Source organism: Bison bison, unplaced genomic scaffold (genome assembly GCF_000754665.1).
Source record: "Bison bison bison isolate TAMUID 2011002044 unplaced genomic scaffold, Bison_UMD1.0 scf7180017864145, whole genome shotgun sequence".
Taxonomy (NCBI): domain Eukaryota; kingdom Metazoa; phylum Chordata; class Mammalia; order Artiodactyla; family Bovidae; genus Bison; species Bison bison.
Window position 1 is genome coordinate 7,335,592 of NW_011494717.1, and position 16,750 is coordinate 7,352,341.

The 16,750-nt window shown below is 50.4% G+C and overlaps 1 protein-coding gene across 3 annotated transcripts in view; it reads left to right on the forward strand.

Moving 5' to 3' along the window:
• EFR3B (EFR3 homolog B (S. cerevisiae)) overlaps nucleotides 1–16,750 on the forward strand; it is a 98,437-nt gene that overhangs the window by 70,719 nt on the left and 10,968 nt on the right. Inside the window, exons 6-18 of one of the 3 annotated variants that reach the window (XM_010840569.1) lie at nucleotides 3,059–3,208; nucleotides 4,659–4,793; nucleotides 5,236–5,314; nucleotides 6,043–6,178; nucleotides 6,454–6,615; nucleotides 7,759–7,870; nucleotides 8,456–8,507; nucleotides 10,774–10,946; nucleotides 11,473–11,548; nucleotides 12,017–12,178; nucleotides 13,666–13,797; nucleotides 15,224–15,291; nucleotides 16,160–16,287. In XM_010840569.1, the coding sequence (XP_010838871.1) occupies nucleotides 3,059–3,208; nucleotides 4,659–4,793; nucleotides 5,236–5,314; nucleotides 6,043–6,178; nucleotides 6,454–6,615; nucleotides 7,759–7,870; nucleotides 8,456–8,507; nucleotides 10,774–10,946; nucleotides 11,473–11,548; nucleotides 12,017–12,178; nucleotides 13,666–13,797; nucleotides 15,224–15,291; nucleotides 16,160–16,287 (1,565 nt within the window). The remainder of the gene's footprint in view (nucleotides 1–3,058; nucleotides 3,209–4,658; nucleotides 4,794–5,235; nucleotides 5,315–6,042; nucleotides 6,179–6,453; nucleotides 6,616–7,758; nucleotides 7,871–8,455; nucleotides 8,508–10,773; nucleotides 10,947–11,472; nucleotides 11,549–12,016; nucleotides 12,179–13,665; nucleotides 13,798–15,223; nucleotides 15,292–16,159; nucleotides 16,288–16,750) is intronic. The other 2 variants (XM_010840570.1, XM_010840571.1) reach the window with 2 other exon arrangements.

The window sequence follows — 16,750 nt, forward strand, 5'->3', positions numbered from 1 at the left end:
CAACTTTTTCACTCTCCTCTTTCACTTTCATCAAGAGGCTCTTTAGTTCTTTTTCACTTTTTGCCATAAGGGTGGTGTCATCTGCATATCTGAGGTGATTGATATGTCTCCCAGCAGTCTTGATCCAGCTTGTGCTTCATGCAGCCCAGCATTTCACATGATGTACTCTGAGTATAAGTTAAATAAGAAGGGTGACAATATACAGCCTTGATGTACTCCTTTCTCAATTTGGAACCAGTCCATTGTTCCATATCTGGTTCTAACTGTTGCTTCTTGACCTGCACACAGATTTCTCAGGAGGCAGGTAAGGTGGTCTGGTATTCCCATCTCTTGAAGAATTTTCCACAGTTTGTTGTGATCCAAACAGTCAAAGGCTTTGGCACAGTCAATAAAGCAGAAATAGATGTTTTTCTGGAACTCTCTTACTTTTTCCATGATCCAGCAGATGTTGGCAATTTGATCTCTGGTTCCTCTGCCTTTTCTAAATCCAGCTTGAACATCTGGAATTTCACAGTTCACGTACTGTTGAATCCTGGCTTGGGGAATTTGAGCATTACTTTGCTAGTGTGTGAGATGAGTGCAATTGTGTGGTAGTTTGAACATTTTTTAGCATTGCCCTTCTTTGGCATTGGAATGAAAACTGACCTTTTTCGGTCCTGTGACCACTGCTGAGTTTTCTAAATTTGCTGGCATGTTGAGTGCAGCACTTTCACAGCATCATCTTTTAGGATTTGAAATAGCTGAACTGGAATTCCATCACCTCCACTAGCTTTGTTTATAGTGATGTTTCCTAAGGCCCACTTGACTTCACATTCCAGTATGTCTGGCTCTAGGTGCGTGATCACACCATTGTGGTTATCTGGGTCATGAAGATCTTTTTTGTATAGTTCTTCTGTGTATTATTACCACCTCTTAATATTGCCCTGCTTCATTTTGTACTCCAAGGCCAAATTTGCCTGTGACTCCAGGTATCTCTTGATTTCCTACTTTTGCATTCCAGTTCAGTTGAGTTCAGTTGCTCAGTTGTGTTTGACTCTTTGTGACCCCATGAATCACAGCACACCAGGCCTCCCTGTCCATCACCAACTCCCGGAGTTCACCCAGACTCACGTCCATGGAGTCGGTGATGCCATCCAGCCATCTCATCCTCTGTCGTCCCCTTCTCCTCCTGCCCCCAATCCCTCCCAGCATCAGAGTCTTTTCCAATGAGTCAACTCTTCGCATGAGGTGGCCAAAGTACTGGAGTTTCAGCTTCAGCATCATTCCTTCCAAAGAAATCCCAGGGCTGATCTCCTTCAGAATGGACTGGTTGGATCTCCTTGCAGTCCAAGGGACTCTCAAGAATCTTCTCCAACACCACAGTTTAAAAGCATCAATTCTTCTGTGGGCTCAGCCTTCTTCACAGTCCAACTCTCACATCCATACATGACCACAGGAAAAACCATAGCCTTGACTAGACAAACTTTTGTTCATCTAACAAAGTAATGTCTCTGCTTTTTAATATGCTATCTAGGTTGGTCATAACTTTCCTTCCAAGGAGTGTCTTTTAATTTCATGGCTGCAATCACCACCTGCAGTGATTTTGGAGCCCCAAAAAATAAAGTCTGACACTGTTTCCACTGTTTCCCCATCTATTTCCCATGAAGTGATGGGACTGGATGCCATGATCTTCGTTTTCTGAATGTTGAGCTTTAAGCCAACTTTTTCACTCTCCACTTTCACTTTCATCAAGAGGCTTTTGAGTTCCTCTTCACTTTCTGCCATAAGGGTGGTGTCATCTGCATATCTGAGGTGATTGATATTTCTCCCGGCAATCTTGATTCCAGCTTGTGTTTCTTCCAGTCCAGCGTTTCTCATGATGTACTCTGCATATAAGTTAAATAAACAGGGTGACAATATACAGCCTTGATGTACTCCTTTTCCTATTTGGAACCAGTCTGTTGTTCCATGTCCAGTTCTAACTGTTGCTTCCTGACCTGCATACAGATTTCTCAAGAGGCAGATCAGGTGGTCTGGTATTCCCATCTCTTTCAGTTTTTTGCATTCCAGTCCCCTATAATGAAAAGGATATCTTTTTATAACTTTTGCATTCCAGTCCCCTATAATGAAAAGGATATCTTTTTATAACTTTTGCATTCCAGTCCCCTATAATGAAAAGGATATCTTTTTTTGGTGTTAGTTCTAGTCTTGTAGGTCTTCATAGAACTGTTCAACTTCAGTTTCTTCAGCATTACTGGTCGGGGCATAAACTTGGATTACTGTGATATTGAGTGGTTTGCCTTGGAAACAAACAGAGATCATTCTGTTGTTTTTGAGATTGCATCCAAGTACTGAATTTCGGACTCTTATTGACTATGATGGCTACTCCATTGCTTCCCTTGTGGCTCAGCTGGTAAGGAATTCGCCTACAATGGAGACCTGTGTTTGATCCCTGGGTTGGGAAGATCCCCTGAAGAAGGGAAAGGCTACTCACTTCAGTATTCTGGCCTGGAGAATTCCATGGGGTCACAAAGAGTGGGACTTGACTGAGTGACTTTCACTTTCATTGGAGACTGGATCTGTGCAAAAGGGGTCCCCTGTATGCTGTTACTCATGTGTCCTCTGATTTCTCAGCCAGCTTAGTCCCAGCCAAGACTCCCTTGTGCCCGAGAGCCTGACAGCTCTGTGCCTCCTCCTCCAGATCCCTTCCCCCTGTAAGTTGCCCTCAGCCCTATTTTCTGCCTTGTCAGTTCTTGGCAGCCCTTTGGGCTCTTATATCTCAGTCTCAAGGTGGAGAAAACCCAGCTGGGTACTAAGAAGCCTGGAGAAAACTGGCACCCTAGAGATGAAACCTGGGTGGTACAGGGCAAGGGCAGTCTAGGAATCTCCAAGACAAGCTGGAAGACATGGCTTTCAGGCAGCCAGCCAGGAGGCCCAGTCACACAAAGAGTAGAAGGTGGGCTCCCCTCTGCCTTTATGGGCATCTGTAAACCCCTCGCTGTGCTCCCCTCCTTGTCACAGAAGCTGGACTTACCAAGGTTTGCAGATGCCATGGCCCCTGTCTCCCTTTTCTTTACAGAATCCGAATGTCGGGCATCAAAGGTCTACAAGGGGTGGTGAGGAAGACGGTGAATGACGAGCTGCAGGCCAATATCTGGGACCCACAGCACATGGACAAGATCGTGCCGTCGCTGCTTTTCAACCTGCAACACGTGGAGGAGGCAGAGAGGTGAGCAGGCAAGGGAGCGGCTTGCATGGCCACTCTGCAGCCCTCTCAGGGTGCTCGGCAACCATACACCTGGGGCCGGTTGGTAAAACCCAGCTTCAAGGCCAGGGATCTTGGCGTTTGTGGCCTGTTCTGCAGCGCATCCAAAGCTGGTTCCTTGGGAACGTTGTCTCTGGCCTTCTGCCAGCCCTCTGTACCCCTTAAGGTCTGCGTTCCTGAAGGAAAAGCAGGGATGGTGCTGGGCTCCCTGGGGTGAGTGTGTGCTAAACATAAAGAACCAAGAGTTGGATTTCCTCGGTCTTTCAAGAAGCAGCAGAACAAGGAGGTTTTTAAATGCCAAAAGAACCCGATGGTGGGAGTTAGGGCAAGAGGAGAAGCAGGTGGCCGAGGATGAGATGGTTAGATGGCCTCACTGACTCAATGGACGTGAGTTTGAGCAAACTCCGGGAGATAGTGAAGGACAGAGGAGCCTAGTGTGCTGCAGTTGATGGTGTTGCAAAGAGTCAGACTGGGCTTAGCAACTGAACAACATGATTCAATTTGCTGAGGAGGGCCTCTTCTCCCTCACTTCCTAATGGTGTTTCAGGTCCTTAAAAAATGCCCACCAGCCAGCAGCCACTTGACATGAACTCCAGATATTAGATTTTAATCTGGGAACCCCCAGACATGAATTCATCCTGCTCATGCCACTTGCTCTTCCCCTCTGTGAAATGGGATAGAGAGAAAGGTTTCTGGTGCTGTCCACCTCCGCTGTGCATGACACCAAGTGAAGATGATCTGAGTTCCCCACTTTCTTTCCATTGATACTGCGTAAATAGAGCTGGTTGGGAAATTTAGTATGCCCTCTGGTGGTGGTTCCTGGAATAGCATTATCTCTGACAAGCTCCTTGGTGGTCTCAGGATGAGGAATCCTGGGACTCCTGTCCAGATCTGAGCCCACTCCCTGTGACTCGGGTACCACGAGTCACACCCAAGCCAGCACCCGTTTTTCCCTCCTGAGCCTTTCTTTTTTTCCCTCCTGCTTTTTGCCCACGCTCCTCTCTCCCCTTTGCTTTTGCTTTGTCCAACTCTGCTTGCATCCCTCTCTTCTTATCTCATCTCTTGTCCCTTCCAAAGCCTTGGGGGCGTGGAGATACGTGTGGTCTGCACCTCCCCAGGTCCGTGGTGCTCAAAGCACCTTCCTTCCCACAGAGACCCATCAGGCCTGTCCCTAGGGTGTCCAGAAAAAGAACTTTATCCGTCTTCCCACCATCTTCCTCCACTCTGGGCTTCCTTACCCCATTTAACTTCTGAGAGCCTAGCCATCTCCCTGTGACCTCACACAGCCTACATCAAGTTCCTACTTGTCCTCCTGGGTCTGTTTACATGAGGGAAGCACAGAAAGCCTGCACAAAGCTGACTCTCAGACTGTGTATTCCATCCTTCTTCACCCACGGGCTGTGTGTTTCCGCAGCCGGTCCCCCTCCCCTCTCCAAGCACCAGAGAAGGAGAAAGAGAACCCGGCAGAGCTAGCTGAGAGGTGCCTCCGGGAACTGCTGGGCCGGGCTGCCTTTGGCAACATCAAAAACGCCATCAAACCTGTTCTCATGTGAGTGTTCCCCTTCCTCGCCCCCTGGCCTCCAGCTTTGAACCGTTTCAGGTCCGGCACCTCCTTACTAACTCGGGAGGAGGGGCCTGTCACAGTTGAGGGGCTGCGGCCAAGTTGGTCCCTTCTCTGTGCCCACGTTCTTCTGCACTGTGGCATCGAAAACTACCACGTAGTGGCCAAGCACAGTTTTGGGGAGACGAGTTGGCAGGAGGAGTCCCAAGGCTAAAGGAAGGCGCTCGGCTTCATTCCTGAGTCCACAGCCACAGCCCCTGTTCTCAGCTTCTCGTGCTTCTCTCACCGGCACCTGAAAGCCCTTGCCACTTACCTGGAAGCTTCGAGAGGGACTGGGTCTCTCAGGACGGGTTATGTTCCCACCAAGCTTCTCCTCCTCCTTTGCATCACCTGCATTTCATAGTTACTCTCCATGTTTTTTCCCTCACAGCCATCTGGATAACCATTCTCTTTGGGAACCCAAGGTGTTCGCCATCCGTTGCTTTAAAATCATCATGTACTCAATTCAGGTATGATGGTTCTCCAGGTTCATCTTGTCCCCTTGGCCAAGGGTATCCCTGGGAGCAGGATGGTGCACACCTGGAGAAAACCAGCCCCTAATCGTCTGAACTGGTGCTGCTTGACCTAGTCGTGGAGAAGGACTGGTTTAAAACATTTTATTTCTAATATGTCACAGACTTACACTTTATAAAACACAAAAAGAATTCCTAGAAAAAGTAAGTGAAAACCTCATGCTAAATACAAGCCCACAGACCGTAACTGACTGCCATGGCTTTGTCAGATTGCTTACTCAACACTTACTTTCAATTTCTGTCCTTAGCTCAATGTAAATGGGCATCAGACAGATCTTGAATTGGCACCAGACCATGGGCCACACTTTGAGCAGCACTGGACTAAACCATGTGACTGCTTGTGGCACTTACTTTAAGATCTGGCACCTGGGGGAAATGAAAAGGAAGACAGTATTTTTAAACTGACTTTTGACCCACTTGAAGTGCAAGGGCCCAGGAAATATGTGAAATTCCAAGTCTTCATTGGGATTTGACTCAGCTCCTTCTTGGACCAAGAAGTGGGGAGAGATTCAGGAAGAGGAGCCAGGGTATCTGGGCGCCACCTCTAGTGCCCACTAGCTTTGGGACCTCACTTTTTGTCCACACAACTTTGGGTCCTCCTGGAGGGCTCAGAGGCCATGTGGGGGGTTGCTGTTTGGGGACCAGCACGTCTTCCTCCCCCCCAGCCGCAGCACTCCCACCTGGTTATCCAGCAGCTCCTGAGCCACCTGGATGCCAACAGCCGCAGCGCAGCCACGGTGCGAGCGGGCATCGTGGAGGTCCTGTCAGAAGCTGCCGTCATCGCCGCCACCGGCTCTGTGGGTAAGGCGGGATCTTAAGCGGAATGGGGGCTGGAAACCCCCTCAAGGACGAAGAACTGCCCTTAGCGGTGAGCTGTCCCTCCTTCCAGAAAAGGGCAAGGGTAGAGAGGTGTCAGAGCAGTTATCCTCAGGAGGAGAAATCAGCCGGGGAAGGTGGGGGGGCAGAGGAAGCCCCTGGCTGGAAGTGGGCCTGGGCTTGCCCGGTAAGCCTGGGCAGGGGACAATGAGCCAGGAGTGCCAGCCCCAGATGTCAGGTCTCCCACCTGCTGCGCTCAGGGCCCACGGTGCTGGAGATGTTCAACACTCTGCTGAGGCAGCTGCGGCTCAGTATCGACTACGTTCTGACCGGGAGCTACGACGGGGCCATCAGCCTCGGCACCAAGATCATCAAGGAACACGAAGAGCGCATGTTCCAGGAGGCAGTCATCAAGACCATAGGTGGGCCCCGGGAGAGGTGGGGCCCGGGAGGGCTCCCGGGCCAGACCTGCTGAAGGAGGGGCAGATGGGCGGTCCCCATTCCCCCAAGGATGTTAGTCCCTGGCGTTGTAGGTTTGTCATCCACTCAACGTCACGTTAGGGCTTCCCTGGTAGCTCAGCTGGTAAAGAATCCGCCTACAATGCAGGAGACCTGGGTTCGATCCCTGGGTTGGGGAAGATCCCCTGGAGAAGGTCATGGCAGCCCATTCCAGTATTCTTGCCTGGAGAATCCCCATGGACAGAGGAGCCTGGAGGGCTGCCGTCCACGGGGTCAAAAAGAGTCGGACACAGCTGAGCAACTAAGCACGCATACTCGCACTTCGTGTTAATGCGCGGACACTGGAAGAAGTGGAGTTAGCCCACAGTGCACGCAGCTCACAGCGTCCCTGGGGCCAGGCCTGAGTTAGATCACAGAACAATGTCCCTGGGTTTCTCAGCCTGGAGTTCAGATCAGAGGCTAAGAGAGGCGAACTCTTCTTGCACCCCAGTCCCCATTAGGCCTGCCTGATCCTTCCACGTTTGAGCGATTGGAGGGGTTCAGTTCAGTTCAGTTCAGTTCAGTTCCTCAGTCGAGTCCGACTCTTTGTGATCCCATGAACCACAGCACACCAGGCCTCGCTGTCCATCACCAGCTCCTGGAGTTCACCCAAACTCGTGTCCATTGAGTCAGTGATGCCATCCAACCATCTCATCTTCTGTTGTCCCCTTCTCCTCCTGCTCTCAATCTTCCCCAGCATCAGGGTCTTTTCAAATGAGTCAGCTCTTCGCATGAGGTGGCCAAAGTATTGGAGGGGAGGTGACAGAAAGAAAGACAAAAGGAAGGAAAGAGGACAGGGAGAAAGCTATGGGTATGCACATGGATACTCTGAAGTCCACATGTGATTGTAAGGGCTCAGAGTCTCCCTGTTCCAGTGCTACTGGAGCGTCCCCTCTAGGTCCCACACCTTCACCACAGCCACGGGAATAACAGGTCAAGGGATAGGAGCCTGGAAGAGTCAGCTGGCACTCCTCACAGTTGTCTGTTAGGCTGAAAGGCTGAGCAGGGACCCCCCGAGGCTGCCGGCCTTACCAGAGCCAACCCTCTCCTCTGTCATTTCCCCACAGGCTCCTTTGCCAGCACATTGCCTACTTACCAGCGCTCCGAGGTGATCCTCTTCATCATGAGCAAGGTTCCGCTGCCTTCCCTGCACCACCCCATGGAGACGGGGAGGACTGGGTGAGTCTACCCTGCCTTCTTCTCCCTTCTTGGATTCCATCGACTCCCCTTCCCACGTTTCTGGGCTCTCTCCCTTCTCCACCTCAACTTTCCTAGTTCTGCCCTTACATATATTCTCTCATTCTGCTCTCAGATCCCTCCACAGCCTCTCGTGGGCCTTTGGATCCTAAGTAACTCCACTGACTGTCCCATCAGTAACAATCGCCCACCTTGAGGGGTGTGTGTGCGCTAAGTCGCTTCCGTCATGTGCTACTCTTTGTGACCCCATGGACCGTAGCCCACCAGGCTTCTCTGTCCGTGGAGATTCTCCAGGCAAGAATACTGGAGTGGGTTGCCATGCTCTTCTCCAGGGGATCTTCCCGACCCAGGGATTGAACCTGCATCTCTTTATGTCTCCTGCGCTGACAGGCTGGTTCTTTACCACTAGCTGGTCAGCGTCCTTCCTCTGGAAGTCACTGTCCTGGGTAGCCCAACAAGTTTAGCCTCATGGAGAATCTAATCACAAGAAAGAACTGGGCACACAAGTGTGGGGTTTTCTGTATCTGTACCACCATCCTGGTGATCATCTGTATCTCTGATCTATAGGGAGAACAGGAACCGACTGACCCAGATTATGCTGCTGAAATCCCTCCTTCAGGTAAGCCTCTCTTGTCCCTGTTCCTGCTCTGCCTCTGCAGGAGGCAGCTCCTTCCAAGGGACCAAGAGAAGGCTACCACTTTCTGTTGTGCAGGTTGCACACTGCACAAACATGCCCAGCCAAAGAGGGGAGTGGGGGACTGAATCTAACCTGTGTACCACTCACTAGGCAGGCTGGGAACCCACAAGACGGGGTTATCCAGAGCAGGCAGGACACCTGTTTCTAACTTTCACAAAGGTACCTTCTCAGCTACTGATGGTCTTGTCACTCAAGCCTTATCTCTGTATTGAGATGGAATCTACTGGTCCCTGCCCTTTCTCCTTCCAAGTAACTCACCAGGTCCCCTCCACCTGTTTCTCCCTTGGCATTTATGCCCACCTCAGTCTCCCAGTCACCATCTTTCCCTTTATCAGTTTTTTAAAAATAATAACTATAATTATTTTAGGTAATTTAATTTTAAAATTATTTTAAAAAAATTTTTTGGCCATGCAATGTGGCTTGCAAGATTTTAGTTCCCTCACCAGGGATTGAACCCGGGACCCAAAAGTGAAAGTGCCAAGTGCTAACTAACCACTGGACCGCCAGGGAATCTCCACCCCCACCCTCCACTTAGCAATATTTTTGCATTTGTCTTCTTTCCATCTTTGCAGCCATCACTGGAGCCTAGATTTATTGTTCTCAAATGCCATTCCCGTGACCAACTTGTTTAATATATAGAGTCCCTAGAGACTTTGAACCATCAGTTTGAGTGAGGTCCTAGAATGTGTATTTGTTAACAAGTGCCTCAGGTATTTTTGTGAACAGCCCTGGCCTAAATTCTGGACATTTCACAACTAGATTACTCTCTTGGTTTCTCCCTCCCTCCTTGCTGCTGCTGCTGCTGCTGCTAAGTCGCTTCAGTCGTGTCCAACTCTGTGCGACCCCATAGACAGCAGCCCACCAGGCTTCCCCATCCCTGAGATTCTCCAGGCAAGAACACTGGAGTGGGTTGCCATTTCCTTCTCCAAAGCATGAAAGTGAAAAATGAAAGTGAAGTCACTCAGTCGTGTCCGACTCCTAGTGACCCCATGGACTGCAGCCTACCAGGCTCCTCCATCCATGGCATTTGCCAGGCAAGAGTACTGGAGCGGGTTGCCATTGCCTTCTCCCCCTCCCTCCTTACCTATCTTAAATTCAACCAAGAAGAATTTTCTAGAAATGTTGTTCCTCATGGATTGCTCCTTGTTAAAGAGTCGATCTCAGTTTCCAATTGATGTACATCCAGATGTCAAACTTCTCAGATTGAAATTGGAAGGCCCTCCGTACCTATTCCCTCCCTAGAACCTCCATGTCACCCCTCAACCTGTCTCTGTGCTAACCATGCTAGCCGGCACAGCCCCCTTGCTCCTGATCCCCTCGCTTCCGTGCCCCCTTCCCAGCCCACACCTTTCATGTCACCCCTTATTATAAAGGCTTTTCCTACTGACACCCACATCTGGCTACCTCCTTGGTCTATGTATTCCTGCCATTTCTTTGCTGAGTTTACCCTCATTAATTTGTACCCAGCATCTTACCAAGGTGATGGTTGGGGACACACCTTAAATACATCCCCCTTCAGTGAACACTGATGCCACCAGGCTTTACCAGAGCCTCAAGGGCCTGCTGAATCATCAAAGGCATTGTTTTGCAATATGGACTTAACAATAAATCTGTTTGGCTGCTTTTTGACAACATCAGGGATGAGATATCTCAGTATGCCAACAGGCTTTAATCCAAAGACCACCATCATGGCCTAGCTAGAAGAGGTGTAAACAAACTCTATGTGTGTTCTCTGAATGTGACTATGTCTGTGGGTTCTAATTCGTCAGCCCAGCTGTAAGTTCTTCCACTATCTCTCCTTTTCTTTGTGGCTGTCCATGCTCCTGATGAAGTGTGTTTATGGTGAACGTTCACCGTGTGTGCCTTAATGGGTTGGAACTTTAGGTTCAGATACTCTCTGGCTTCTTGCTCCCCTCCAGTGCTCATCCTCTGGCTTGCTTTTAGCAGCTTAATGTCCCTGGATACTGTCCCCATCTGCTCAGCTACACTGATCTGAGCAGGTCGCCTCAGTAGATGTTGAAGGGTTCCCCAAAGCTGCCTACGGTGAAGGACAGGGGGGAACTGGACTAGGAGATGTTTAGAGAAGATGGATGCTCGGGACCCAGCTCCTGCTGTCTGCTTCTCCATCTCCTCACTGCTGCCAGGAGGACCGGTGTTCCTAGGCATGCGATCCCAGGCTCCCTTGCAGGTATCCACTGGCTTCCAGAGCAACAACATGATGTCAGCTTTGCCCAGCAACTTCCTTGACCGCCTTCTCTCTACCGCCCTCATGGAGGACGCAGAGATCCGTCTCTTCGTTCTAGAGATTCTCATCAGTTTCATTGATCGTCATGGCAACCGTCACAAGTTCTCTACCATCAGGTGAACTTAGGGTCTCCCCACCCCCACAATGTGATATGTGATGGGGGAGAAGGCTCCCATTAGGGTCTCACCCTCAGGTGGGAGGACAATGCAGATCTTCAGTGGGGACCCCTCACCAGGGAGTTGACCATGGACATGGACCCAGGGTTCTTTCGAGGGAAGGAGACTGAAAGGGGGCTTATGTCTAAGGGAGCAAGGGAGGGAGTGGAGATTTGGGAGATAAAGAGCAGGTACTCACAGGAGCTCTTTGGTAGGAAGGGAAGAAGAGGATGCAGGGTTATCAGTAGAGTGGGGGCTGAAAGGGAGGAAAGAAAGTGAGGAAGAAGGTAATCTGGATCAGTATTTAAGAAAAAATGAGAAAGGAGCTTGAGAACTTGAGAGAAAGTGGCGATCAGGCTAAGAACCAGGGTGGGAGGACACAGGGAGACATTGATACAACTAAGGACGGGGGCAGGGCCCAGTGATACCACGCGAGCCCTGCTGGCCTCACACCAGGGCTCAGGTGACCCCTCACTTCCCCTCGCAGCACCCTCAGTGACATCTCTGTCCTGAAGCTGAAAGTGGACAAGTGCTCCCGGCAGGACACCATCTTCATGAAGAAGGTTAGCAAGCGTGACCTCAAGACACAGTGAAACCTGGGTGGGTCAGGCCCTGTGGACCCCAGCCTTCCAGCCCCCAAGTCACCACTGGCCATGCCTAAAAAGCCCACTTCCTCCTCTCTGACTATGATTAGTCAGGATGACCAGCCGACCCCTCTAGGGGATCAAGCCCCCAGGTCATACTCATCCCAAGCCAGAGGAGGACCATCGCTTGACCATCTTCCCCTGTGTTTGGGCATCAGCTTTTGTTGTTAGTTTCACTGGCCCCACCTTCCCTAAGCACATATTCCTGCCTGTACTCCATTCCGCTGGGGTCTGCTTTAAAGGTATCCTGTCCCTGAGGGCAGAGAGAGGGGTACAGGAGGAAGGAGGTGGAGCTACATCACCCACTTCAGACTGCTCTTCCATGCCCCTGGCCTCTCCTGTGGCCATCCACCATGGCCTTGCTCCCACCCTCACCCACTTCTCCAGCACTCCCAGCAGCTCTACAGACACATCTACCTGAGCTGTAAGGAGGAAACGAACATACATAAGCACTACGAGGCGCTCTACGGCCTGCTGGCACTCATCAGCATCGAGCTGGCCAACGAGGAGGTGGTGGTGGACCTCATCCGCCTGGTGCTGGCCGTCCAGGTGGGGCCTGGTGTGGGCAGGACACAGAGGTTAGGGTCGGGGGGGGGACCTGTCTGGGCCAAGCTCTAATGAGAGTGCTGAGTGGCCGCTGTTTTAACTACTGTGTTTTGGAGCCCAGGTATGTTGCGCCCTTAGTTGGCCATTCCTCTGAAGACTACAAACCATGGTCCTGCCAGGGTAACCACCAAAGAATGCTGAATTCATGGCTTTGACCCATCCTCAGACTAAAGGAGATCCAGGGAACAGGATCTTTCAAAAACATCACTCACCCCTAGTATTTCAGGTCTCTTGCAAGGTCTGAATGAGACTTCATGGATTACCAAGACAGCCTGGTGCTGTGCTTAGTCGCTCAGTCCAACTCTCGTGACGCTATGGACTGTAGCCCGCCAGACTCCTCTGTCCATGGAGATTCTCTAGGCAAGAATACTGGAGTGGGTTGCCATGCTCTCCTCCAGGCGATCTTCCCAACCCAGGGATCAAACCCAGGTCTCCCTCATTGTAGGCAGATTCTTTACCATCTTAGTCACCAGGGAAGCCCAAGAATACTGGAGTGGGTAGCCTATCCCTTTTCCAGGGGATCTTCCCAACCCAGGAATTGAACTGGGGTCTCCTGCATTGCCAGTGGATTCTTTACCAGCTGAGCTACCAGGGAAGCAGTGATCCCCAAACAAACTTGTTTGTCTAAATGTCACCTGGTTCCCAAAACTGGCTGTGCTTTCAGAATTGCCTTAAACACTTATTAAAAATATATAATCCCCGTACTGTACCCAAGCTCGGGGACCTAGAGATTCAACAAGCCCCCGTCATGACTCTCAGGCAGCCATTGTGGCACTAGATAGGGTTTAGACTTCCAAGGTCTGCCCAGGTAAAAGTACACTCCCCAGGATGCTAAGAACGGGAGCAGATTCTTAAGACCTCAAAGGCCAGGGTCTGCAGGGTCCTGAGCTAAGTGGGCATCATATTCTGAATGGTGGTGAACCTGGGAATTCTGTCAGGGAGACTCCTTAGCTACCTGCTTGATGTGCTAAATCCTGCAAGACCAACCCAGATGCTATGATAGTCTTCATTCTAGAATGTGAGATTCCTCTGTGTCCCAGCCCCTAGTAATTCTCATAGCTTTGTCAATTTAACGTGTGAATCCAGCATAGCAAACCAATCCAGTCCTCCAGGAATTATCAGAGGTCTGTAGTGAAGGAAACAGCATCCTTGAAGTGGAGATTCACGAGGGTTTGGACAGTCAAGATTGCTACAGCTGGAACTGCGAAGTCAGGCATTGAGGTTATCGCCTCTCCACTCGAGTATTTATGGGCATCCAGCTCATGGATTGTTCTAGGGACCATTTGCTTCAGTGACTTCTGTCCCCCAGAAGGTTAAGGGACAAATGCAGGGAGAGACTTCATCTAGAGTGGTGGGTCATCTCTAAGGGAGGTTGGGAGAGGTTGGTGGAGAGTGGGCACCTATATGGGTTGTTCCCTGTCTTGTCCCAGGATGTGGCCCAGGTCAATGAAGAGAACCTGCCTGTTTACAACCGCTGTGCCCTCTACGCACTGGGTGCTGCCTACCTGAATCTTATCAGCCAACTCACGACAGTGCCTGCCTTCTGCCAGCACATCCATGAGGTTGGTGTCCTTATGACCCCAAGAGCTCAGGAAGCCCTTGACTTGGGGTTTCCCCAGAAAACCTTTTGCTGAATTGTATGAGCTCTGTGCTTAGTCCAGGCATGAGAACTAATGATGAGAAATTCCCAGCAGAGCATCTCCTGCTGCAGGACATGACATAGCAGGGTGGGATCAGACATAGTCAGTGTCCTGTACCTCTTCCCAGCCTGCTACCTGCGCCCCCTGTACTTCCTGCCCCTCTATGCCCCCCTCACTCCCAGAAGCACACATGTACACACCTCTCGGATCATCTGGTACTGAAACTACTTTTAAGAAACGTTTTTGTTGTGAAAGTTTTCAAATATCAAAAAAGCAGTGTGAGTGGCCAGTGTACATCCACACAGCTATCACACAGATTAAACACTTATGAAGGTTTTTCCACATTTGCTTCATCTGTCTCTTTTTCTTTTCCTTTGCTGAAATATGCTTAAACAGACCTTGGTTATCACGTCATTTCACCTCTAAATATATCAGTATTCATATCTAAAAAAATATGGACACCTTCTTGCTCAATTGCTATGCTATTTACATAATGAAAGTATTAATTAAATGACTGATTATGCCTTGGTATTATCTTATAGCCAGTCTACAATCCAATGTGCTCAGTTATTGCAAAAAGACATTTAAAAACATACTGAACTGTGTATAGGTAGAATGATATCATATGTAGGATTAACTTTAAAATACACCAGCAGAACAAAAGTAAACAAGAAAACCTAGGTCTCGGCTAACCTGACCGGCTGGGGGGGCATGAAGGAAGGTGCTACAGCAGCTTTGCTGAGCCAAAGACCAGCCTGACCGAAGCAGGACCTTGCCAGCCGTGGGCTGATCCAGGAGGACTGGAAGAGCAACGCTGATGTCCTCTTCAGTACAAACAGTCGCCTCATGGCTTCCTCACCTCCTGCGTGTACTTTGATGCCAACTGTCCTCCCACTTCTCACCATCTTAATAGCTGTCACTTTTCTTGTCAAAAATTTGCAAAGGATGATGAGGGAAACTCACTGTGTCACTTTCCATCAGGATGCTTTGCAGTGCCTCTGGGTTTGGGGAACAGTGCGATCTGTGCTTCCTCTCTCGTGTGTAAACAGAAAACAGGAATAGGTCATGGGAGCAAGACACTGGACTCTCCTGGGAGCAAAGTCCCCTGCCTTTGGCGGACATTTAGTGCGTGTGTGTCACTGGAGACAGCTTGAGCAGTCCTCCTGGGCTTCCTGAGCTGCCCCGAGGTCCTGGTTGGTCTGTTTCTCCCCCAGCTCTGGGTGCTCTGCCAGGGACTGCGTGGGAGGAAGGAAGTGCTCTATTGGGGCGGGAGCTCTTTCCTTGGCCCATTTGCATCTCCCTCTCCCCACTGAACTCAGCTCTTTTCTCCATTCCTCCCAAACCTCAGGTGATAGAGACCAGGAAGAAAGAGGCCCCATACATGCTTCCGGAGGACGTGTTTGTGGAGAGGCCTAGGTAAGGATCACAGCGGGGACATGGTCAAGGAAACACCCAGGGCATCTGAGGAAGAAAGTGGGTGATCTGAGGCCAGGGACTTGGGCTTCTGTGGGCTCACAGGCAGAAAATGGACCCTGCCTGTGACGCAGAAGTCCTGGGTCAAATTTAATCCCCCTCACGTGACCGTGATCCCCGCCTTGCGCAATCTCAGCGTGCTGTACGATCGAGTATGGGATAGAGCCTCTGGGTACTTTGGCCAAGCCCAGGGGAACACATCCTGGAGAAGCCGCTCCACCAATCCAAGCGGCCTTCTCAGACTGTAGTCTGTGGGCCAGTGTCACTTCAATATCAGGGGAACTCAAGGAAAAGATATTCTGAAAAAGCAAAATATCCCACAATAGAGGATGGCTTTATAAATTATGGCCTGTCCATACCATTAGACAACTGGTAGCCCACCCACAATGTTTTGGAAGAGTAGTTCATGTGAAATAGTCACTGCATAATAGGTGAGTAAAATAAGTCCTGGAACAGGACTGTGGAGGGTAGGGGAATGTTTGCATGTGTGCATAAATGTGTATGACTGAGGGAACCTACACAAAATGTGGATATGGTTCTCTCTGGGAAGTGGGACTGCCGGTGGTTTTTTTTTTTTTCCTTTCTCTCCTCTGTCATTTTGTATAATAAGTGTTACCTTGCTACAGCTTGCAGGATCTCAGTTCCCTGACCAGGAATTGAACCCAGGCCACAGCAGTGAAAGCCTGGAATCCCAGCCACTGGGCCCCAAGGGCACTCCCTTGAGCATTACATTTATAATAAGGAAGGGCCCCAGAAATCGGCCTGGTCGCCCAGGGCTCTCAGGTGCCTCTCCCCGCTCTCTGTCTCCCAGGCTGACTCACAACCTTGACGGAGTGGTGATTGAGCTGCTCTTCCGCCAGAGCAAGATCAGTGAAGTCCTGGGCGGCAGCGGTTACAATGCCGACAGGCTCTGCGTGCCCTACATCCCTCAGCTGACAGGTAGGAGCTCTGCTCAAGCACTTTCAAGCCTGCCTCTGCCTTTTCTTGGCCAGGTAAGGGCCAGAATGGAAGGGGCCTGTGAGCCCTTCTGTCACCTTCCACGGTGACTTGGATGTCACACTGGGAATCCATGGTGAGATCCTCATCATCCCCACCTCTGCCCCTCAGTGCAGAGTCCTTGAGAATAACTGGCCCACGAGATAGCCTGGCTTGTGCGTGGGAGACGGCCCCACTGTGCTGTAAAGAGCGCCCATGGACTACAGAGTCAGAGACCCAGTTCTCTGCAACTTCCCTCCTGAAAATTCTTAACTGAGTCCCTTGGCATCTCTGAGTCTCAGTTGCCTTGGCTGTAAAATAGGAATGTTAACAATACCTGCCTTAGAGGGAAGAGGCAAATGTCCATAGGAGCAAATGCTACGCAAATGACAGTTGCTGGAGCTGTTAGCAGGCGATGCCCATGCTT